At 37.9% G+C, this 21,907-nt stretch overlaps 1 protein-coding gene across 9 annotated transcripts in view; it reads right to left on the bottom strand.

Moving 5' to 3' along the window:
* Positions 1 to 4,894: 4,894 nt before the first annotated feature.
* The window catches only part of LUC7L3 (LUC7 like 3 pre-mRNA splicing factor), a 34,053-nt gene continuing 17,040 nt past the window's right edge, over positions 4,895 to 21,907 (bottom strand). For 2 of the 9 annotated variants that reach the window (XM_019027800.4, XM_055387635.2), the window contains exons 2-11: positions 20,508 to 20,574; positions 17,195 to 17,234; positions 16,296 to 16,440; positions 15,812 to 15,886; positions 13,727 to 13,831; positions 12,722 to 12,883; positions 11,541 to 11,824; positions 10,840 to 11,000; positions 6,907 to 7,047; positions 4,895 to 6,801 (exon numbers count right to left, since the gene is read on the bottom strand). In XM_019027800.4, coding sequence (XP_018883345.1) covers positions 6,611 to 6,801; positions 6,907 to 7,047; positions 10,840 to 11,000; positions 11,541 to 11,824; positions 12,722 to 12,883; positions 13,727 to 13,831; positions 15,812 to 15,886; positions 16,296 to 16,440; positions 17,195 to 17,234; positions 20,508 to 20,574 — 1,371 coding nt within the window. In that variant the 3' untranslated portion in view covers positions 4,895 to 6,610. Of the gene's footprint in view, positions 7,048 to 8,196; positions 8,323 to 10,839; positions 11,001 to 11,540; positions 11,825 to 12,721; positions 12,884 to 13,726; positions 13,832 to 15,811; positions 15,887 to 16,295; positions 16,441 to 17,194; positions 17,235 to 19,335; positions 19,399 to 20,054; positions 20,185 to 20,507; positions 20,575 to 21,907 lie in introns of those variants that run through there. The other 7 variants (XM_019027801.3, XM_031010843.3, XM_055387636.2 and 4 more) reach the window with 7 other exon arrangements.

The following is a 21,907-nucleotide window of genomic DNA, read 5'->3' on the forward strand; positions in this document are numbered from 1 at the left end:
CCCAGCCAATTCCACTGATTCTAAAATGGCCTTAAGTGAAATTAATCACGTACCAAAATGCCATCCCAAGAAGTCCCAGAACTATTTAGGTTAAAATAAAATACAAAATGACCTAGAATTCTTAGTTGTTCATTAACTCTGTGCACTTTCAACTAATAGGGTGATTAGTAACTCAACAGCACCACCCCTTCCCACTCCCCTTTCAGAAGTCCTGGGTACAAGGCACAGCCCTGAGGGTGCCACTGCTGCAGTGAGGACAGATTCCATAGCGGAGGGAGCTGGAGCTGCACCTATTTTGTCCTTGGTGTATCCAAAGGTATCAGTCACTCCACAGCACATAGGAGCACTCGGGGATGTGTTGGACGAACTCACAGCCAAGCCCTATGCTCATACTGAGGGGATCCAAGTCTCACCTGGAGCATAGTTGAGGGGTAACAGGGCTGCTGTAAACTGACGTAGGGCCTTAGTTATATGAACCTTATGAATCTGCCAATTCAAATTTCAGTCACTTTCCTCTTTTTAAAGAGTAAACATTTTTGTGTTCAGTACCCCTACTAAAATTAGAACAAGGCCAAAGCAGCAGCCTCTCTGAGGTAACAATCTAACTTGGGCCAGGGGAAGGAGTACAGTAAAGCAGTTTTCTTTCCCACAATGGCATCAATCTGAGAAAAGCTTCTTTGGAAGCTGTTTAGACAGGAAAACAAAACCATCAGCTCCCTGGCTGGCAGACAAGTAGAAACTATGTTAAGATGAAAATAAGGTTAAGATGAAAATAAGGTTAAGATGAAAATAAGGTATCACACAGAAAACATACATTTAGATTGTTTCCATTTTTTTTTTTTTTTTGAGACGGAGTCTTGCTCTTGTCGCCGTTTCTAGCTTTTTAAGAGCTACAATTAAGACCTCAATTTGAAGACTGGGCGCGGTAGCTCATACCTGTAATCCCAGCACTTTGGGAGGCCAGGGTGGGCCTGATCATTTGAGGTCAGGAGTTTTGAGACCAGCCTGGACAACATGGTGAAACACTATCTCTACTAAAAATACAAAAAAATGAGCCAGGTGTGGTGCAAAGCTGTAATCCCAGCTACTTGGGAGGCTGAGGCACGAGAATGGCTTGAACCCAGGAGGTGGAAGATGCAGTGAGCTGAGCTCGTGCCACTGCACTCCAGCCTGGGTGACAAGACAGAGACCCTGTCTCAAACAAAATAAAACCTTAAATTGGGCACTCAAGAAACAGCATCTTTAAATTTGTCACTCAGTGATGGTTAATTTTACGAAATACACTACAGCTTATATATTAGTAACTACCTACACCAAGACTTTTTTCCCATTCTTCTTAAATTTAAATTTTATTAAGAAATATCATACATACAAAAGCACATAAACATACAGCTTAAAAAAGGAAATACCCACAGAGCTTCAGAAATAGACCCTCACCAGTTCTGAAGACCCCTGTGCCCTCATGATCACCTCTCCCTCCATCAAAACGGCTAACATTAAATTTTGTCTTAATCGTTTCCTTTTATCATGTATTTGACAGCCTGTTTTTGACTTTCATTGAAATGGAACGATAGTGATGTATTCTTCTGTGACTTGCTTTTTTTGATCCTTCTATTGTTGAGTTTTGTCCATGTTCACATACATAGCTGCAGTTCAGTTTCACTTCTGTGGAATTCCACTGTTGGAATATACCACAGTATTTATCCAACACACTGTTGGTGGACACTTTGGATCTTCCCAGGTTTTTTCTTCTTTTCTTCCTATTACACACAAATGCTTAAATCCATCCCCTGGTACGCATGTGTAAGAGTTTCTCTAGGGTATGTATCCGGGAATGAATGGCTACGAGAGAGGTTATGGCACACCCACTTATACCAAATTGTTTCCCATTTCCCAAAGTTGTTGTTTCTAAACATTCTTAAATCTGTTGACAAATGACCTATCTGGGATGGCTGAGGGGAAGAAATAGATCAGCTACAAAACTCTTGAATTTTTAAAATAGTAAATTCAAAATTCTGATACAACAATGAAAAATACATTTACTTCTCTGCTTTGGCTTACTTGAAATGTACTTTTTAAAACTACAGGTTCAACTTAAAAGTGCTGTCTCCTTTATCTCAAAATAAATGTTTCTAAATATTACCAGGTAAAAACAGCAAGACTCAGAACATACGGGTATACCGTCATATATTTTGAAAGATCTATACATATATGTTTATATTCCTCCCACCTCCCATCTCCCCACAAAGAAAACAACTTGGAAGAATAACTGTTAACAGCAGCAAGCTCCTGCAGAGGAAAAACAGAGAAATAGGAGTAGTAGGAGACATAGATCACTGAACATTTTTTTTTTTTTTAACCATGGGCAACATTACAATTGTAATACAAAATTCCAAAAGTAGACCTGGGGTTCTTTCACAAACAACTAAAAAATCCCTCAGGAAATCAAACTTGAAAACCAATCCTGAATGAAGTCCCATCCCACAGAATTGTATACATAATAACTTCAAGTGTTTTTTGTTTCATGCACATATCAGATGTTTAAAAACATATTCACATAGCCCATCTGCAATGCATTTTTAAAAACAGAATGGATGAGGGCTCAGAGAACTTCCACCATAAAAATTTTCAGTTCTTACAACTCTGAAAACTTCAATCAGAAGGTGGCTGAGCTCAACCAATATGTGGTCCAAGTGTTCTCAGACCTCGGAAATAAGGTTGGTTATCCTCTGTGACACTAACTATATTTAAGGAACCAGAATGCCTAAGGAGAGGGAGTAAAAATATCTGAGCTGAGCAATATGACTAGGTTATTATAAGCTCAAGATCAAGAAAAGAAGGATGTTTCAACCCAAACTGAAAAATGAATGGACTGTGTTTGAAGGGGGAAAAAAAAAACGTTTTAACAAAAAGGAGCATGATATATATTATCTCTACATTCCAGAGGAGAGGATGTCTTGAGCAGCAGACTGGTCGGTCCTCTTGAAAGGCTTAATGAAAATTAAACTATTGGACCAGTGCTAATATAGTTTGATGACCGACAAAAGTTTACCCAATTTGTTTTATACTAATGAACTGTTATTTAAGAGGTCTTTGTCTTTTAGAGATACATGCTGAATTATTTACAGATTAAATGGTGTGTCTGAGACTTGCTCGAAAATAATAGAAAATAGTGGATACAAATACAATCACTCGTGAAGTATAAAAGTGGTCATGAGTCTTGTTGGTGATGAGTTAACAGAGGTTAATTATATTGTTCCTCTTTTGTGTATGTCTTTAAATTTCCAAAATAAAGTTTTTTTTTAAGACCAACTGATTGCAGATTCCAAACTTACCAAGCAATCTGATAGATTAAAACTGGTTTGCTCCCCTTAAAGACTTTCCAAAGAGAAAATACATATTCACCAACTAATAACTTTTTGGTCTGCATGGCAGAAATGTTTGTTTCTTCTAGTGAACTGGTCTCAATACTGGATTCTTGTGAGCTGGTTAGCAAGAATCAGTTCCTCTTCAGTCACATCAATTTTGGGTGTAAAATTCAACTTCTACGTCTCTCTCCATAACTAAAGCCAGGCCTTAGTCATAGATGTCCTGGGGAGGCAGGTCCTCCTCCCACCGCCCCCAAATCCCAGGTAACTTCAATAGTTACAATATATCTAAGTGTCCACAGAGGAAGCCTTTTCATATGAACTCATTTATTATACTTCATTTAAGTTAGACGTTGATTCTAGATGAGGCAGAGCAGAACAAATCTGGTATTTTAGTAACTTCCTAGATTTTTTATTACTTAGGGACAGAATATGGTTTAAAAACTATCACTTTAAGTCCTTTGCTGCTACAACCACAATCTTGTCAAACTACACAAAGCAGTGCCTGGGAGCTATCTTTGTGTTTGTTAGATTTTACTTCCCATTTTATCTTAATCCTCATGTGAATTATCTCTTACAAATTCAGAGATAACCCATTCATCTATTGCTGCATCTCCAGGATCAGCTAGGGAGCCAGGAGGGCTCTGTCTCCACAGCATTTTTTCACACAGAGCCTCTACAGTGGGGGCGGCTTCATTATTTTTCAAAGTTTGGTGGAAGAGATTTTAGTAAATTCTTTAACAATTCATTATGCCTATTAGAATGAACACAGTGGCTTAACAGGCACTGGACCATGAGGCAGAGACCTAGCAACTCCATAAACATGAAGCCACAGGACCCTCCCTGGATAAGTCATTTAACACACTGTTTCTTTACCTATAAACTGATAGCAGTATTTGCAAGTTATAAACCACAAGGAATTGCTATGATATATATGCATGTGTGTATATACGTAGCTGGAGAGAATACTTTTATACAGTTGAAGAAGCTGGCTATAGATAGAAACATGCTGCCAGTTTTCCTAGATGTGACACAAAAATAATCACTTAAGAGGGGGGAAAAACCCTTGCCATATATACTACACACCCTATACACAAATACATTTATAAACTGACACAACCGGGTTAATCTTGATACAGGACTTAACAAAAACTAGCTCTTGAATGCTTTTCTACATCATTCCATAGCTAGCCAGCTAAAGAGTGCTTGTCAGAAGGATACTTGGAATTTTCTACTAAATGAATCTCTCAGGGATGTAAAAATATATTCTAGTTCACTGCACATCTTTGCTATTAAAAGCAAAATTCAAATTTATTCATAACCACCTAAAGTTGAAGCACCATTATTTAAAACATTAGAAAGTCTATAAAAATTAGTCTTAAACAGAACAAATTAGATAAAACTGTACACCAACACCTCTAGTAATAGTGTAACTCTTGTATTTAAAACAGGGGACTAGTTCAGAGTCAATAACTTTATTAGAAAAAGATTAATACTAAAACTTTTCAATGACAGAGACAATCAACTTTGTAACAGAAAGTCAGAGATACTTTATTTTTACTTCTAAATCCAAAGGCTAAGTAGAGCAGAGTTGTAAAAATGAAATCCCACTTAGTCTGATTCACACGAATACTAACGTTTAATCCTGTTTTCAAAGTCCAAGATTGAAAACTTGCAATTAAACACTGAGCAAGCCACATGTTTAAGTAATATTTCTTAAAAAGTCTTAAAGAAAAAAGTATGATACAGGACCTAAGTTTTCAGTGGCATATATACTATTAACACATGTTCTGAAATCTGGTAGGTCACATCAGTCCTGAATTAACTTTTAATAATAATAATAATAAAAAAACTAACTGAGCTTTATACTTTTTCTATGCCACTATAGCTTTCTTTCACCTCATTTTTTAAATGTCGATCTTCACTTTATGCCGTTCTCAGTATTCTTCCAAAAATCTTCGAACAGTAGTCCTACAACGCAAAATTTGGGGAAAAATGATAATTAGACAACATGTAAAAGGCCAATTTTTATGAGAAAGTGTTGGCCCAGTCACTAACTGCTAATTAACATTTAACATGTGCATATGGAATGCTTGTATTCTTTTTAATTATCAAGGCATCAGTGTGGTTCTTAAAGCCATGTGCCTGTGTATGCTTGCCTAAGTGTGAATGACACACACAGACATAACCTTATATTGCTTTCCCAAAAGGGGAATGCCACCAACAAATCAACTAATTGGTACTTCCTTTCATTAGGAATATTTTGTCCCACGCCACTAGCCCACAGAATGAAGTTTACAGGTTTTAAGAACACTTACAGTACCTAACTTTTAATAGTTCTTTAAAAACCCAAATTCGTTCTATATAGTGCATCAGTTCTTTGATTTCACAAATTGAAGGCGTCTGTCCTTGCTATTCACACTGCTGCTTTAAATGTATCAGCCAGTGAGTGACTTCCTACATACCTATGGCTGACTGCAAATTCTCCTACACAGTAGGAAATATTAAGCACATACCTCTTATAGACTTGAGAATTGCATTGAGTGTAACAAGGCGAATAATATGAAGTGTTTATTGTATTTAAAATTCTTTAAAGATATCTAATTCTGGCCACCACTGCAGCCCTACATACAGTTGAAAAAAAATTCCATTCTGTTAACATTTGTTTTATAAGTTTTCACGCAATACACAAAAAACCCCTCTGCACTTCTTGTAAAGAACAAAAAAGATACACAACAGTTAAGCGTAAAGATCACAGGCAATAGCATTCAAACATGGATGTGGGTAGAGAAAGGAGTACCTGGCATGAGTACCTGCTTAGTTTGACTGAATCCTTGATTTTTAATTTGGCTTTTCATGGGCCGCTCACAACACCAACGCTGTGTGAGGTATGGTAGTCAGCTGCAATAATTCATAAACCCTACACTTCCATCAATCCAATGCTACTGGCTCTCGAGTTACAGAACAAACTGCATTAGAATGCAAGGCAATAAAGCAAAAAACTAGAAACATCCTTGACAAAGAAATACTAGCAGTTTAATTAAAACAAAGTAGTCCAACATGTGCCTCCGAAATATTTAAGTTTTTAAAGCATATGTCTCTGCCAATGTACCAACACAAGATGGACTTAATACCAAAAAGAAAAAAAAACAGTTCAACCTTTTTATTAAAAAAAAAAAAAAAAAAGAAATGACATCAAAATCCCTAAAAAAAGGATAATTAACTTTTCAATGGCGACTATATTACAAATGTGGGCGATAATTTCCAAAGAGGCACACTAATGGGGGCACGAGTCTGCTACAAAATAGCTGAGACAAAACAATGTACCTCAAAATGTTTTGCAGGACTACACTGTCTTTTCCTTCAGAAGAGGCTTTTGTATGTCTTCTTACTCGGCTTAGTTCCATCTTCATCTGTGCATACTTACGCTGCACTGTCAAACAGTAACAAAAAGCCCTAATCAAAGTGAGAAACAATACACTTACCTCTGTCTGATCTGAGGTCTTATCAGATCAGTTTTAATTGGACTGAGTGTCACCTTCAGATTTAATGTCTTCACTGGTCCCATTGACCTCATTCTTAGTATCACTTTCCTTCGATTCAGTGTTTGTGTCTTCACTCTGCTTTTCTCGACTACCGGACTTCACACTACTTTTTTTATCATCAGATCCCCTCTTTTCTGCCATAAAAGAAGACATTGACCATGGATTTTAAAGTAAAATACAATAAAGACATGATTTTGAAAAAAAAGTGAAACAACTGAGAGATGAGAGACAATCATTTCCCACAGACCGCAAGCAACGGTTTGGTGAATTTACCAAAGGGATAAAATTTGTAATATATGAGAGAGAAGGCAGGAAGGGGAATTCAAGGAAGCAAAAGGTAAAATAGTGGGTAAATTCTCTCAATTGGTGAGAAGCTATTAAGCACATTGCAGAATATAATATTTAAGTAAATTTCACTGTGGGTAAAAAACATCAAAAAGCACTGGGAAAGGTATAAAAGCATACAAAACTATGTTCACATGAGGTTCAATTATTAAGTTAGAAGGGTAAAAATGGAGACCCCAAAAGGTGAAAAAAAGTTGAATGTTTATAACAGGCATGTTTTAAAAACTACAACTACATATTTTTCAATGCAAAAAATTATTTTTATATATATTTGAATATCCAAGGATAAGCCTAATGAAAGAAAATGGATCTTAAATCCCAATCTAAGCAACTGAACTTTTGTGCTTTGCCAAGAAAAGTAATATATATGCCATCTGAGAGTTGTTTTTCCAAAAAGAGAAATTAAAATTCAACTCAGCTGCAAATGAAGAATGAAAAGGTAAACAACTTTTTCCTCTACTATTCTTTGGATGGGTAAGACCTCAGACTAGAGGTAAAAGTAGTACACCAGAGCAAGCATAGTCTAGCCTTTTCAGTTCCAAGTATTCCCCCAACAAAAAATTTCTACAGAAAATGTTAAAGCCAACTAGAAACTTTCTGGAAAAATTACTTTTCCCCTTACTAAGAATAGCTGGTCTGGCAGAGTAGTTAATAAGACAAAAAGACATTTTAAGAGAAACAGAACCCTCTACATAGTTTCTGCACAGTTATGAAGACGTAACACCAAATATCTAGGAAAGAGATGGTAATGAAAAACAAAATATGGAATGGGAGGGGCACCAACTCAGAGAACTGAAGATCTTATGTAAAAGAGCATATTTAGTCCATAACGCTTGCATAATACACAAAGCAATGTCCAAGTAGTTAAGCACAAGACTTGCTTCATGTCTGTCTGTCCACTTGTGAGAACTGTGCCAGGACAGTGGGCTCTAACTGACCTTGTGGGAAAGTCCTCCCTTTGTGCCTTATGGGCTTCTCCGGTGCACAGGTAGCTTCAATGAGGAAGAGTCGTCTTGTTGTCCCGTAGAGGACTAGTAGTCAGTCCAATAATCTTATCTTCTGCCCTATGTAAATATGGTAGATCTTAATAGTCCTAAGGACATCCACAATTTGTGGTGGATTTTAGGGCTATGGATGAAAAAAGGAAACTCTCTTGACAAAGAGAGCACCTTACACTGGTTGCTGACAGCTTTGTGTGAGAAACCACTTTTCATTTGTGGAGTGAGATAAACTGCTTCTATCATAGCACCTGGAGTAATAAACTTGCTCTTTCTCATTTGCCATTAATAAATGCCCACTGTGGCTCACACCTGGTCCCAAAGTCCAGATCTTCAGTCATTTATAAGAGTGCCTAGATGGCTACATGGTAGTTTCTTTTCTGTATTTTTTTTTTTTTACATTTTTTTAATTCACTCATCTGCACACTGATTTTTAATTAATTTATTTTTACATAGCATTTTCAAAATGCCAATAAATTATATCACTTCTAAAAGAGATTCCAATGTTTAACTCTATCATAGCATACCCAATCATGGGAGACAAGCCTGATACAGTTTTCTCAGTAACTTCTCTCTTTGCACCAAGTCTCACATGGAAAATCCCTGTCTGTTGCTAATCTAAACGTTACTCAGCTTATTCTGCTTAACGAAAAGTTTTACTAGGGGCCAGGCATGGTGGCTTACACCTATAACCCCAGCACTTTAGGAGACTGAGGCAGGAGGATTGCTTGAACCCAGGAGATCGAGATCACACTGGACAACATGGCAAAACCCCATCTCTACCAAAAAAAAAAAAATTAGCCAAGCATGGTAGTATGCACCTACAGTCCCAGCCACCCAGGAGGCTGAGGTGGGAGGATCACCTGGGCCGGGGAGGTAGAGGCTGCAGTGAGCCATGATCGTGCCACTGCACTCAGCCTGGGTGACACTGAGACCCTGTCTGGGGAAAAAAAAAAGTTTCACTAAATTTCATGTCATCATCATTACAATTTTAGGATTAAAGGTAAGCAACTCTGGACATCTTTTTGCTCTACCCAGAAATTACACAAATATGCCTGTTTTTAGTCAGGCCAGTGTCATTTACTACCCAACTTTGACTTCAAGTAGTTATGAAGGCTAGCTAGCTTTTATCCCCTAAGAACCAACCCAACAATTTTAAGTGGCACAAATGATAACACAGAATAGAGCAACTAAAGCTAACAATAGGAAATGTAAAACTAAAAACTTTCTCAAAACAAATATTATTAATTTGACCTGACAGTCATACCTGACTCTTAAGAGTTGACCTCTCAACCCAAAAAGACATTACACAGAAAGTCTTGCAAAAAGATTAGGTAAAACATTCTTAAATCTAATGTTAAATCAGTTAACCCTTTGTAGCAACTGCCTTTTGAATCAGAAGCAAGTTCTCAACTTGAATGGCAAACACTAGCACATCCGGCAGTAAGACAAAAGTTTTCAACACTTTCCCACATTACAGTAAAAGCCAATATATGTTAAATATTTCAGAAAAAGTGTGCTTATTTTAAGAAAATAAAAGCAGAGACCAAAAAATATGTCCATGGTTTGTGCTGCTAGTTCTAGCTGAGTCTAGAGGAAAAACGAAAACAAAAAACCAGGACAGTTCTATTAAAGGATATAATAAACAAACAACACATAAAAGACTAGTATAATAAACCTTAATAGTAGCACATATATTATGCTGCTGATTAAACATGGAGACAGGTAGAATGAAATGAAACAAGGAGAGCTGAGAAAATCAGAAATAGGCCCCTTCTCTCATTCCTAAAACCATGCAAAGCACAACAGCTCATTCAATACAAAATAAAAGATATGTTATATCTTTTATTTAAAAAATACAAAATAGAAGAACATGAAACTCAGAAAGGAGATCCTGATGGTTAACAGAATTATCTTCCAATAAAGGCTAAGTTAGATGAGAATATTCTTGTGAAAACATGCCACACAAAGTTAAAAAGTCCATTAATAGTGCCAACAGCACAGTAAATCAGCTACTGGGATGCCACAAAAAAAAAAAAAAAAAAGGAAAAGAAAAAAGAAAAAGTAAAGGGGAAAGAGCATGTTGATCCCATTGAAAACGTGGTTAAGACACATGTAAGCAATTCAACTTCTAGGTACTTAGATGTTAATTACTAACTTAAATGAATGCTACAAATGAAGATTAATGCAACAATGTACACTCACTTTATAAGACGCATTATTAAACACTGCAGTGTGTAAAAAAAAAAAAAAAAAAAGGAGCCAATAACCAAGGTAATATAATAAATCCTACACCTAATAACCCTGAAAGGTAATATAACACTTAAAAGAAGCTACATTAAAAACCTTCAGGTTATCAACTGAAACATGTTTTTAACATCTAAGAAAACACCAGATAAACTGTCATTTTCACAAATCTAAGTAGGAGAGGGGGAAAGAATGCCTGTCTCCTACTGAATGGCATTCCTCATAGTGAAAAGGAGTATGTATGAAATGGATCTTTGCCTGTGTCTGGAGAAAAGTGAGTGAGGCGATTAGGGTGTGAAAAGTTTCTTAACGAACTGAATTCTCATATAAACTAACCTTTCTCCTTGGATTTTCTATCTTGTTCCCTGTCCCGACTTTTGCTCCTGTGCTTATATGACTTTCGATCCCGGCTTTTTGATCTTCTTCGATCCCGACTTCGAGATCTGTGTTTTCTTTCTGATCGATCATGGCTTCTGCTTCTTCGTCGATCTCTACTTCTTAATAATTTAAAACCAAAAGGCAACTTCAGCCAGTATTACAATAAGTAAAGGCCTTGGAGTAGATGCTATTAATTAACAAGACTAAGCAAAACTTACCCTCTAAAACATATTTACATTAGAAATCTTGAGAACTAAAAATTATTGAAAATCTTTCTAAATTCATCTCCAATAGTGCTAAGATGGTTATCGTTGTGCTCTTTAAGACTCTTCTTCAATTTGTAATTATAATTAAAACAGTATGGCTGATTTCATATTTTATTTCTCGGAATCAGTGAGACAAGCACTTAAGAGACCATCAGGTACTCTAACTTTGTAAAAAGATTGTGTGACATTTCCTAGACAGGTGGGAAATAGCACAGAAGTTGCCCCGAAGATGGAACTATTTTATTCACTGATTCCGCTCTCGCAACCCATCCTATCACTTAAAGATGCTTAAGAGCTTCCCAAGTACCATTCCAAGGAATAATACTAGTAATTATTATTGTTATTGCACATCCATTATGAGCTGGACATCAGTCTTAGGTGTTTTATATATACCTGCTCCGCCTTCTTTCTCTACTTCGTGACCTTTTGTGGTCCCGAGACCTGCTGCATCTTCTGTCTGATGTTCGGCTTGAGTGTCTACTTCGTGAACGACTTCTCTTTCTTCTTTCTCTGTCACGAGCCCTTTCTTTTTCTCTTTCTTCCTCTTCCCTTCGTCTTTTCCTTTCTCTTTCTTCCCTTTCTCTCTCCCGTTCTTTTTCTCTTTCTTCTCTTTCTTGCTTCTCCTTTTTTAGACGCTCATCACGATCAGGTTCTTCGGTTCTTTTCCTTAACTTTTCCTAGAAAAATCAAGTTGGATTCTTATGCAAATGTAACTTTAAAGCATTGTTAAACAACGGTCAACTAATGTGAAGTTATCTGTAGACCAACTTATGGAATTGATGCCCTTAAGGTAAATGTAGACATTCCAACACCATGTATATACACAAGGTATCATTATTTGTCTAATCCTCAGGAATATTCTTCCCAAATTTCTGGCACTCAAGAGTTAACAAAATCAAGTGCTTTCATAGTTGAATAAATAGCAAAATTTCACAGAACTCACAATGCTTCAAAAATAATTACACATAGGAAAATATCAATGAGAGGGTCATATCTCCATTTAAGCCATATTAAAATATAGTTATTTTTATCTATAGCTACTGATAGCTAAAAGCTGTAGCTATAGTTAGATTTTTTTAATAGCTAAAATGTATCTTTAGAAGAAACTGAACGCTGGCCGAGCGCAGTGGCTCAGCACTTTGGGAGGCTGAGGAGGACGCATCACCTGAGGCAGGAGTTCAAGACCAGCCTGGCCAACAGGAAAAAACCCCGTCTCTATTAAAAAAATACAAAAATCAGCCGGGCATGGTAGTGTGTGCCTGTAATCCCAGCTACTCAGGAAGCTGAGGCACGAGAATTGCTTGAACCCCAGAGGTGGAGGTTGCGGTGAGCCGAGATCACGCCACTGTACTTCAGCCTGGGTGACAAAGCGAGACTGTCTCAAAAATAAACAAACAAAAAAACAAAAATTAGCCAGGCCTGGTGGCACATGCCTGTACTCCCAGCTACTCAGGAGGCTGAGGCATGAGAATTGCTTAAACCTGGGAGGTGGAGGTGGCAGTGAGCTGAGATCGCGTCACTGCACTCTAGGTGACAGAGCAAGAATCTGCCTCAAAACAAACAAAAAAACTTACTTTTAATTCTTCTACAGTAGCTTTAATTTTGGCATAGCCCATGTGTTGTTTTCCCATCAAATGGTCATCTACCCGGGACTGGGCATCTCCTACTATTAAAAAGGCTCCACATACTTCACAAACTTCCATTTGTTTTTCTTGTGCAGCAAAGCTTTCAATTGTCTAAAATGATAAATCAGTTATTATAAGAACATCTGAGGAAGAGAAACAAATCCCAGGAAAGTACTCAACATTTAGAAAAGATTTCTAATGTGTGCGAATTGCTCTTTTCCATTTCCCCAAATCAGTAATATTGGACTACAAGTGGTCAACTTTTAGAGAGGGATGTTTAAGGTAACAGCAACTAACTTACTGAATCATCCAGAAGAAATGCTGAGACCCACTGTTCAATGTTCAACACCCACATTACCTTACAAAATTTAAATCACCTTTCAGAAAGCCACCTATTTTAGTATGAATACATTCCTTGCTTAGGTTCAAGGGATATGATGTCCATATACAAAACTAATTAAGGAACTAAGCACATTGACTATAATCTGAACATATCCTATTCAATATGGAGGAACCAACGACCAATTACATTCTGCAATCAATAGTATCTGAAACAAGTATATTCTATTCTCCAATTAAAAGAATTAGATATTTAAGGGTGTATTAATTTTTAACAAAGATGTAAGTATGTACTGAGTAATTTATTACAACAAAAATGAAAATAAAACCAGGCTCATATGTAAATTTATGGTTTAAGGCAGTGATTGGCAAGCCAGAGAGGCCTTTTGCTAACATTTTATTGGGATACAACCACACCCATTTGTTTCTCGTACTATCTAAAGTTGCTTGCATACTGCACAAAGGCAGAGCTTAGTAGATGCCACAGACCTTGTGGGCTACAAATTGTGCTGATTCTAAGTTTAGAACATCAGTTTTCAAAGGTTCTCAAATAAAAATGAGTTCCTACTAACTGTTAACGGACAGGTGAGATAATGTGAAATAAGGTTTACTCACCGAGGTTGTGGACCTTAGCAGTTCTCTCTCTTCTTTTAATTGCTCAACTAATTTCATCATCCCCTGGGCTTCTTCTACTTTTCCTTCAGACCCTAATTCTTCAATCTTAGAAGAGTAGGGGAAAAAAACAGTTAAGATCTTTCAAACCCAACTATTGTCTTTTTTCCCCATGGTTCATTAGTGGTTGTTTTCCATCTTTTTTGTTTGGTTTCATTTACAAAAGCCTCTTTGGGTTTAATTTATCCTAGATTTTTTTTATACTTCAATAAAGTATAACTGATGTGTTAAGAAAAATGCACTTTCGGCCGGACGCAATGGCTCATGCCTGTAATCCAAGCACTTTGGGAGGCCAAGGTGGGCAGATCACCTGAGGTCAGGAGTTCAAGACCAGCCTGGCCAACATGTTGAAACCCCATCTCTACTAAAAATACAAAAAAAAAAAATTAGCCAGGCATGGTGGTGGGCACCTGTAATCCCAGCTACTGGGGAGACTGAGGCAGAAGAATTGCTTGAACCCAGGAGGAGGAGGTTGCGGTGAGCCAAGATCGTGCCACTGCACTCCAGCCTGGATGATGACGTGAGACTCTGTTTTTTTAAAAAAAAAAAAAAAAGAGAGACAGCGTCTCGCTATGTTGCCCAGGCTGGTTTTGAACTGCTGAGCTCAAGCAATCCTCCCAAAGTGCTGGGATTACAGGTGTGAGCCACCTACTCTTTTCAGTACCTCCTCCAGCCTGAATCCTAAACACAATCCCCAGGCAACCACAGATCTGCTTTCTGTCACTGTAGGTAAATATGCATTTTCTAAAATTTTATATAGAGTCATAGAGTCTATATTCCTTTTTTGTCCGGCTTCTTTCACTCAGCCTAATTATTTTAAGATCCACCCATATTGTCTCATGTAGCTAATTCCCTTTTATTACTGACAGGCATTCCACCATATAGATACATCATGATTTAATTATCCACTCACCTGCTGATGGGTATTTTAATTAATTCCAGTCTGGGTTTTTTTTTATTTTTTTTTTGTGCCATTATGAATATAGCACTCACGAACACTGGAGTGTAAATCTTTGTGTAGACATATGTTTTCATTTCTCTTGGATAAATATTTGGGAGTAGAATGGCACATGGTACATTTTTAACTTTTTAAGAAACAGACTCCAGGGCCAGGCACAGTGACTTACACCTGTAATCTCAACACTTTGGGAGGCCAAGGTGGGCGGATTACTTGAGGTCAGGAATTTGAGACCAGCTTGGCCAGCAAGGTGAAACCCCATCTCTATTAAAAATACAACAATCAGCCGGGGATGGTGGCGCACACCTGTAATCCCAGCTACTCGGGAGGCTGAGGCAGGAGAATCATTTGAACCTGGGAGGCAGAGGTTGCAGTGAGCTGAGATTGCACCACTGCACTCCAGCATGGGTGACAAAGCAAGACTGTCAAAAAAACAGTAGCAACGACAACAAAACAGACTCCAATATGATCTACAGGAATATGAAAAAAATGAGACTATTTTTTCCAAAGTGGTTGTGCAATATTATACCCCAGTTCCAGCTGGCTCACATCCTTGCCAATAGCTGGTATGATCAGTTTAATTTTAGCTATTCTCATAGATGTCAAATAGGTATTTGATTGTAGTTTTAATCTGTATTTCCCTAACGACTAATAGTGTTGAGCGTCTTTTCATATTTGCTGTCCTTTCAGATACATATATATGTACATGTACACACACACACACACAAGACAAGGTCTCACTCTGTTGCCCAAGCTGGAGTGCAGTGGCACAGACACGTCTAACTGCAGCCTCGCCCTTGTAGGCTTAAACAATTCTCCTAATTCAGCCTCGTGTGTAGCTGGGACCACAGGTACACGCCATTGTACCTGGCTAATTTTTGTAGCGACTGGGTCTCACTTTGTTGCCCAGACTGGTCTCAAATTCTCGGGCTCAAGCAATCCTCCCGCCTCGGCCTCCCAAAGTGCTGGGATTATACACATGAGTTACCATGCCTGGCCCATCCTTGTATTTTTGCTGGTTACATGTCTGTTTCACATTACTTCCTGACATTAATGCACACAATTCTCACCTGTTGCAGAAGTACATCAATTTTGTCTGTTAGAACCTGAATTTTTTCTTCATTTTTGCCTGTTGGGCCAGCGGCCTATTGAAGACAATAAAACGTATTACCAACAAGTTGAAAACAAAGATAAACATGCAAACTTGCACATACCATACATAATATTTCTATTTAATAATTAAAATGCTTAATTGAAAGGACAGTAATTCAATTATCTTCAACTTCTGTTGGTCAATCACATATTGTCAGTTACTACTATTTAAAGGAAAAATCTTGGCCTCAAGAAAAATAAAAACAAAGAAAAATCTTATGGTTAGCAAAATCAATGTTATGTTTGCTAATAAAGACTGGAAAAAAAAAGAATGCCCTATAAGTTTCATATCATTTTAAAAGAACAAAGTAATGAACAGAAGACAAGTTTCAAAAATATTAGGGAGGTCTCTGAATCTCCAGAAAACAAGGACCAAACAAAGACTGAATTGATTTCACTTACCCCAGAAGACTGCTGGTTTTGAGATAATGCCAAACGAGCATGGCCTCGTCTGATCCTACGTTCTACTTCTGCAAGTAAGCTCTGTAAGTATCGCAAAAAATCTCTCTCATAGCCAACTTTCATGAAACGAGAGCTCTTCTCATACCTGGTAACATGAAAATAAACAAGTACTCATTTCCAAATCTTCAGCCATTACAACTCAAATATTCTATCTTAACTAGCCTCAACGACTATTCCATTTAGGCTGCAGGGTAAACCAGGTGTATTTGAAGTGACTTTCTGATTGCCCCTCATCATAGAGCTTTACACAGGGGTTTAACCACTAGCTTTACCACTGTACTGGATCTATGACCCTGGACCTAGGACAAGTCTCATGGATAAAATCGGGGCTGGGCATGGTGGCTCACGCCTGTAATCCCAGCACTTTGGGAGGCCGAGGTGGGTGGATCACTTGAGGTCAGCAGTTTGAGACCAGCCTGGCCAACATGGTGAAACCCTGTCTCTACTAAAAATACAAAATATTAGTCAGGCATGGTGGTGGGCACCTGTAATCCCAACTACTCGGGAGTTTGAGGCAGGAGAATCCCTTGAACCTGGGAGGCGGAGGTTGCAGTAAGCTGAGATCATGCCACTGCACTCCAGCCTGAGCGACACAGTGAGGCTCATTTAAAAAAAACAGCAAATGGGCTACAGAAAAAAAAAGTCTGACATACAGGATGCACTCATGTGGTAGCTATCAGTATCATTACTGAAGCTATAGAACTTTCTTACTACCCCCAGCCAGTGACTGGACTTCTCTCAGACACCCATTTTACATTTAATTGCAATTATTCCTCAACCCTTGTCCCACTTAAACCAACTAATAACTGGGTGGGGAAATGACAAGCAAAATAACTTACTGTTTTCGTAGATTTTCATCATGAATTTTTTCACACGGACCTGGGGGAAAAAATATAATTGTATAAATTATCTGTGATTATTAGCAACCTTTTCTTGCCAAAACAAAAAGTTATTTTTCTTTTTAAAAAGGATTCACTTTATCACTGAGTAGTTTGTAGACATCTAAATTGATCCTACTAAATCATGAAGCATCATAACCAAATAGGATATAAAATTGATCTGCTCAGCCTTCAAAGTCAATATAATGGATAGCAACCATATATGGTTAAAAGAGAAGTAAAGGAGGGAGGGAGAAAAGGAGGGAAGGTGAAAGGAAATTGTTCCTTATTGCCACTAAAGAAAACTGATGGGGGTAGACCACTGAACTGAACCATTGCCGACTTTATTATTTTCAAATCTGTATATAAAGTCAAATAGCACTAGACGAGTACCTAACCCCTACTTCTTCCCACCTCTAAAAAGCAATTATCTTAACTCTTCTCTATTTCTTCTCGAATTTACCTCCACCTTTTAAAATTCTGTGCTTATTTTGCTATTTATCAATTCTAGACATCAAAATTTTTGGATAAATAAACACTTAGTGCTTATATTATGCAAGTACTATTCACTGTCAGGCCAAACAAAGGCTCATTATGAGACACTTCTGATGTTTTTGTTGTTGTTGTTTTGTTTTGTTTTTTTTTTTGAGATAGAGTCTTGCTTTGTCGCCCAGGCCGGAGTGCAGCGGCGCAATTTTGGCTCACCACAACTTCTGCCTACCAGGTTCAAAGGGATTCTCCTGCCTCAACCTTCCAAGGAGCTAGGATTACAGGCACCCACCACCATGCCTGTGTAATTTTTTTGTATTTTTAGTAGAGACAGGATTTCACCCTGTTGGGCAAGCTGTTCTTGAACTCCTCACCTCGAGTGATCTGCCCTCCTTTGCCTCCAGAAGTGCTGGGATTACAGGTGTGAGCCTAGTTTTTTCTCTATATTTTCAAATTCTTCTCAAACACTTCAACTCAGCTATAGAAACTATCTCAATACTAATTTCACATATGACTCAAAATATATCAGATCATCAGTTTCATTTTCTTCCATGGGCCTTCTGCCTTACTTCAATCTGGGATACTTATTTTCTAAGCTCACTATAGAATTATTGTCCTGATGAATTCCTTTTCTGCTCTGTAGTAGATGAGAATTACTGGATCTCGTTTTTTCTTTCCTCTTTCTTGGTTTACGGACATGTTTTGGTGGAGTTTCCTGAGAAAAGGCCCATGGGAGATAAATCTGTTGAGACCCTGTATATCTGAAAATGTCTTTTTCCCCCTCCGGCAGACACATTTTCACTCAGCACCCTGAGGATGTTTCTCCAATGTCTTCAACTTCCCCCATTGTTACTGACCAGTCTTAGGCCATTCTGATTCATAATTCTGTGACCTACAGCCACCCCCACCACCCCCGTGTTCTAAAATTTCACAGGGGTATGCCTAGGTATGGATCTTTTTCATTCACTGTCTTGATCACTTGTAGGACCTGCTCAACCTAAAGATGAATGTCCTTTAGTACTGCAAATTTTTTTTCTTAAGCAATTCCCTCTGCTTTTATTTTGTCCACAACTATTAAGCTGGTAGTACAGTTCCTGGACTAAGTTTTTTAAAAATCCTTCTGTCGTACTGCCCAATATTCCAGTAAATTTCCTTAATTTTATTTTCAAATCTTTCTGGTGATTTTAGTGCTATTTCTTCAGTTTTAATTTCTAAGAGCTGTTTTTCAGAAAATGTTTTTCAAACTTTTTTCCACAAGTTCCCTCTTTATGGCATCCTATTATTGCTGAAGAATATAGTGTCTTCTCATATGTCTCTGAAGATACTAAATTTCTTAAGATTTTGAAGAATCTCTCTTCTGCTTTCCCCATTATCTCCAATTCCACTAAATTCTTCTTTCTCTGTTGGTTTTGTTAATCTCTTGTGTTGAAGGCTTTCTTCGAACGTCTGGCTGGTGGTCCTTGGCAAGCAACTAATTTTTTAAAAAGACACTTCCAAAATCTGACTGGAAGTTAGTAGGGATTAGGCAGGGTTTGTCAGCTCATGAATGGGCTTTATCATAGGAAAATCAGGCAGTAAGACTTTCTTTTAAGAGATTCCCCAAGGGTCAGTACCTGTAGAGATCACTTCTCAGGAACTGTTCACTTTCTCTAGAGAAGAATCCTCTTTTCTTCTGCCTGGGGAAAAACATCTGGCTGTATCCTTCTAGGAACAGGGCAGAGGAGAGCCCCACCAATAAAAATATAGATTCATTTACTCTCTTTTACATTCTTTTTTTAACTTACTACTGCCCCTGCTGTGTCTGAAATCTCAAGATCTAGACTGGTCCTGCCTTAATATGCTCCTAATGCTCTAAGGCAAACATTGTACATAATGAATTGACTTCTTTTATGTATCCAGAATGATCCTGGTTATGTACCATCCTTGAGAGAATTGAGGAAATAGTCAATTTTTTTTTCTATTTTGTGGTTCAGATAAACTAGTCTCTCTAGTCCAATTTCTCCAGAAAATAACCCTCTCTTCTCCTGGGGTCTATGGGGAGGAGAGTAAGATCAACAGATGCACAGGACCACCTACACTAGTGGCAATTTTGCATCCTGGGGGACATCTGGCAATGTCTGAAGACATTTTCGGGTGTCACAACAGGGGGTGCTACTGGTTATCTAGTGGGTAAAGGCCAGAGATGTTGCTAAACATCCCACAATGCATGAAAAGCCCCCTCCAAAACTGGCTCAAAATGTCAACAATGTCAAGTTTGAGAAACCCTGAACTAGACTACAGACTAATCTCTCTCATTTTCAGCCCCATGACTCAACCCTGCCTTCTGTGGTACCTGGTGCCTCCAAATCCTGAGCCTGTCCAGGGTTCTGCTGATCAAACACTCGCTTCTGTTTAGTATCCCCTTCTGCAGGCTTTTAGGGTACAGGTTGCTCTGCTCTGTTGCGTTTGCTGCTACTCCTCCATCCACTTGTCATCTTCCAAAAATTTGCTGACATCTCTAATGTTATCTCCTCTTCCATATACATCTTTTTAAAATTTTTTTCATTTAAGTGGAGTTTTGGAAGGGAGTGGAAATAGACATGTATGTTTAATTAAGCCACCATGTTTAATCAGACTGACATTTATTAATACATTCAAATATCTAAACCAAGTAAGAAATTACTTATTAGCAAATCTTTAAGAAAAAACTTCACAGAATTATAATCAGTTTTTTTCCTTTCACCACTCCTATTCAACATTTTAAATATCATAAATTTGATAAAAGTTACACAGAAAATTCACTTACCAAGATCAGAACGTGTATTTGTGAACAATTCCGCAGGACAAAAACCACAGAGATAATATTTACAAACCTAGTAAAGAAAAACAAAGGTGCTTTAAAAATTGCTTGGTTTTAAAACTTTATTGGAGAAGGGTGCCAAATAACTATTTTCTCATTTCTTGAGGTATGTATGTTTCAACCAATATAAGAATTTCATTTGTTGAATCATATTAGGTAAATTAGTGATTTTCAGACTCCTGAATTTCGATAAAAGAATAAATCTGCAGTACTCGTATTACTAGTATTTTCTTTATCTATTTTTAATCATCACCTGCTGACCCCCCAGTAGCAAAAACAAATAAAGGGCAATTTTTATATTTTTAAAAACTCTTACGCTATTCTTATCATTTCATCCCTTTCATAGATTAGGGCCTATTTACAAATTAGGATTTGGAAATAACCATCTAAATCACAGTTAACACTCATTTAAAGCAATTTGGCTCCATCTTTTTGCTTAGAAGATCCTTAACACATCAGCCTCCCAAGTAACTACAACTACAGGTGCAAGCACCATGCCTGGCAAATTTTTAAAAATATTTTGGTAAGATGGGGACTTGCTACATTGCCCAGGTTGGTCTCAAACTCCTGGCTCCAAGCAATTCTCTTGGTGGGTTCCCACAGTATGGGGAAAAACTATTAACATAAAACCAATGTTTAATTCTCTCCCACTGGTACTTCTGTAACTCCTTCAGATATATTCCAAAACTGCTCTATCCCAAATTTAATTTTATAACACTACAAACCAAACCATGTAAATCAAAATTCCAAAATATCACCTTTCCTTCACACAAAACTTCACTGTTACTAGGTGGATTATCACTATATATTTTTTTGAAACAGAGTCTCACTCACTCTGTTGCCCAGGCTAGAGCACAGTGGCGCCATCTCAGCCCACTGCAAGCTCCGCCTCCCAGGTTCAAGCAATTGTTCTGCCTCAGTCTCCAAAGTAGCTGGAATTACAGGTATGTGCCACCATGCCCAGCTAGTTTTTGTATTTTTAGTACAGACAGGGTTTCACCATGTTGGTCAGGCTGGTCTCGAACTCCTGACCTCAAGTGATTTGCCCGTCTTGGCCTCCCAACGTGCTGGGATTACAGGTGTGAACCACTGTGCCCAGCTCTAGGGAGATTATTAATGCACAACTATAACACATGAAAGAAAAGGCAGCGTTGGTCAGGCATGGTGGCTCACACCTGTAATCCCAACACATTAGGAGACCAAGGCAGGAGGATAACTTTAGCCCAGGAATTTGAGACCGGCTTGGGCAACATGGCAAAACCCCATGTCTATAAAAAATACAAAAAGTAGCCAGGCATGGTGGCACAGTCCCAGCTACCCAGGAGGCTGAGGCAGAAGGATTGCTT

This window comes from Gorilla gorilla, chromosome 4 (genome assembly GCF_029281585.2).
Source record: "Gorilla gorilla gorilla isolate KB3781 chromosome 4, NHGRI_mGorGor1-v2.1_pri, whole genome shotgun sequence".
NCBI lineage: Eukaryota > Metazoa > Chordata > Mammalia > Primates > Hominidae > Gorilla > Gorilla gorilla.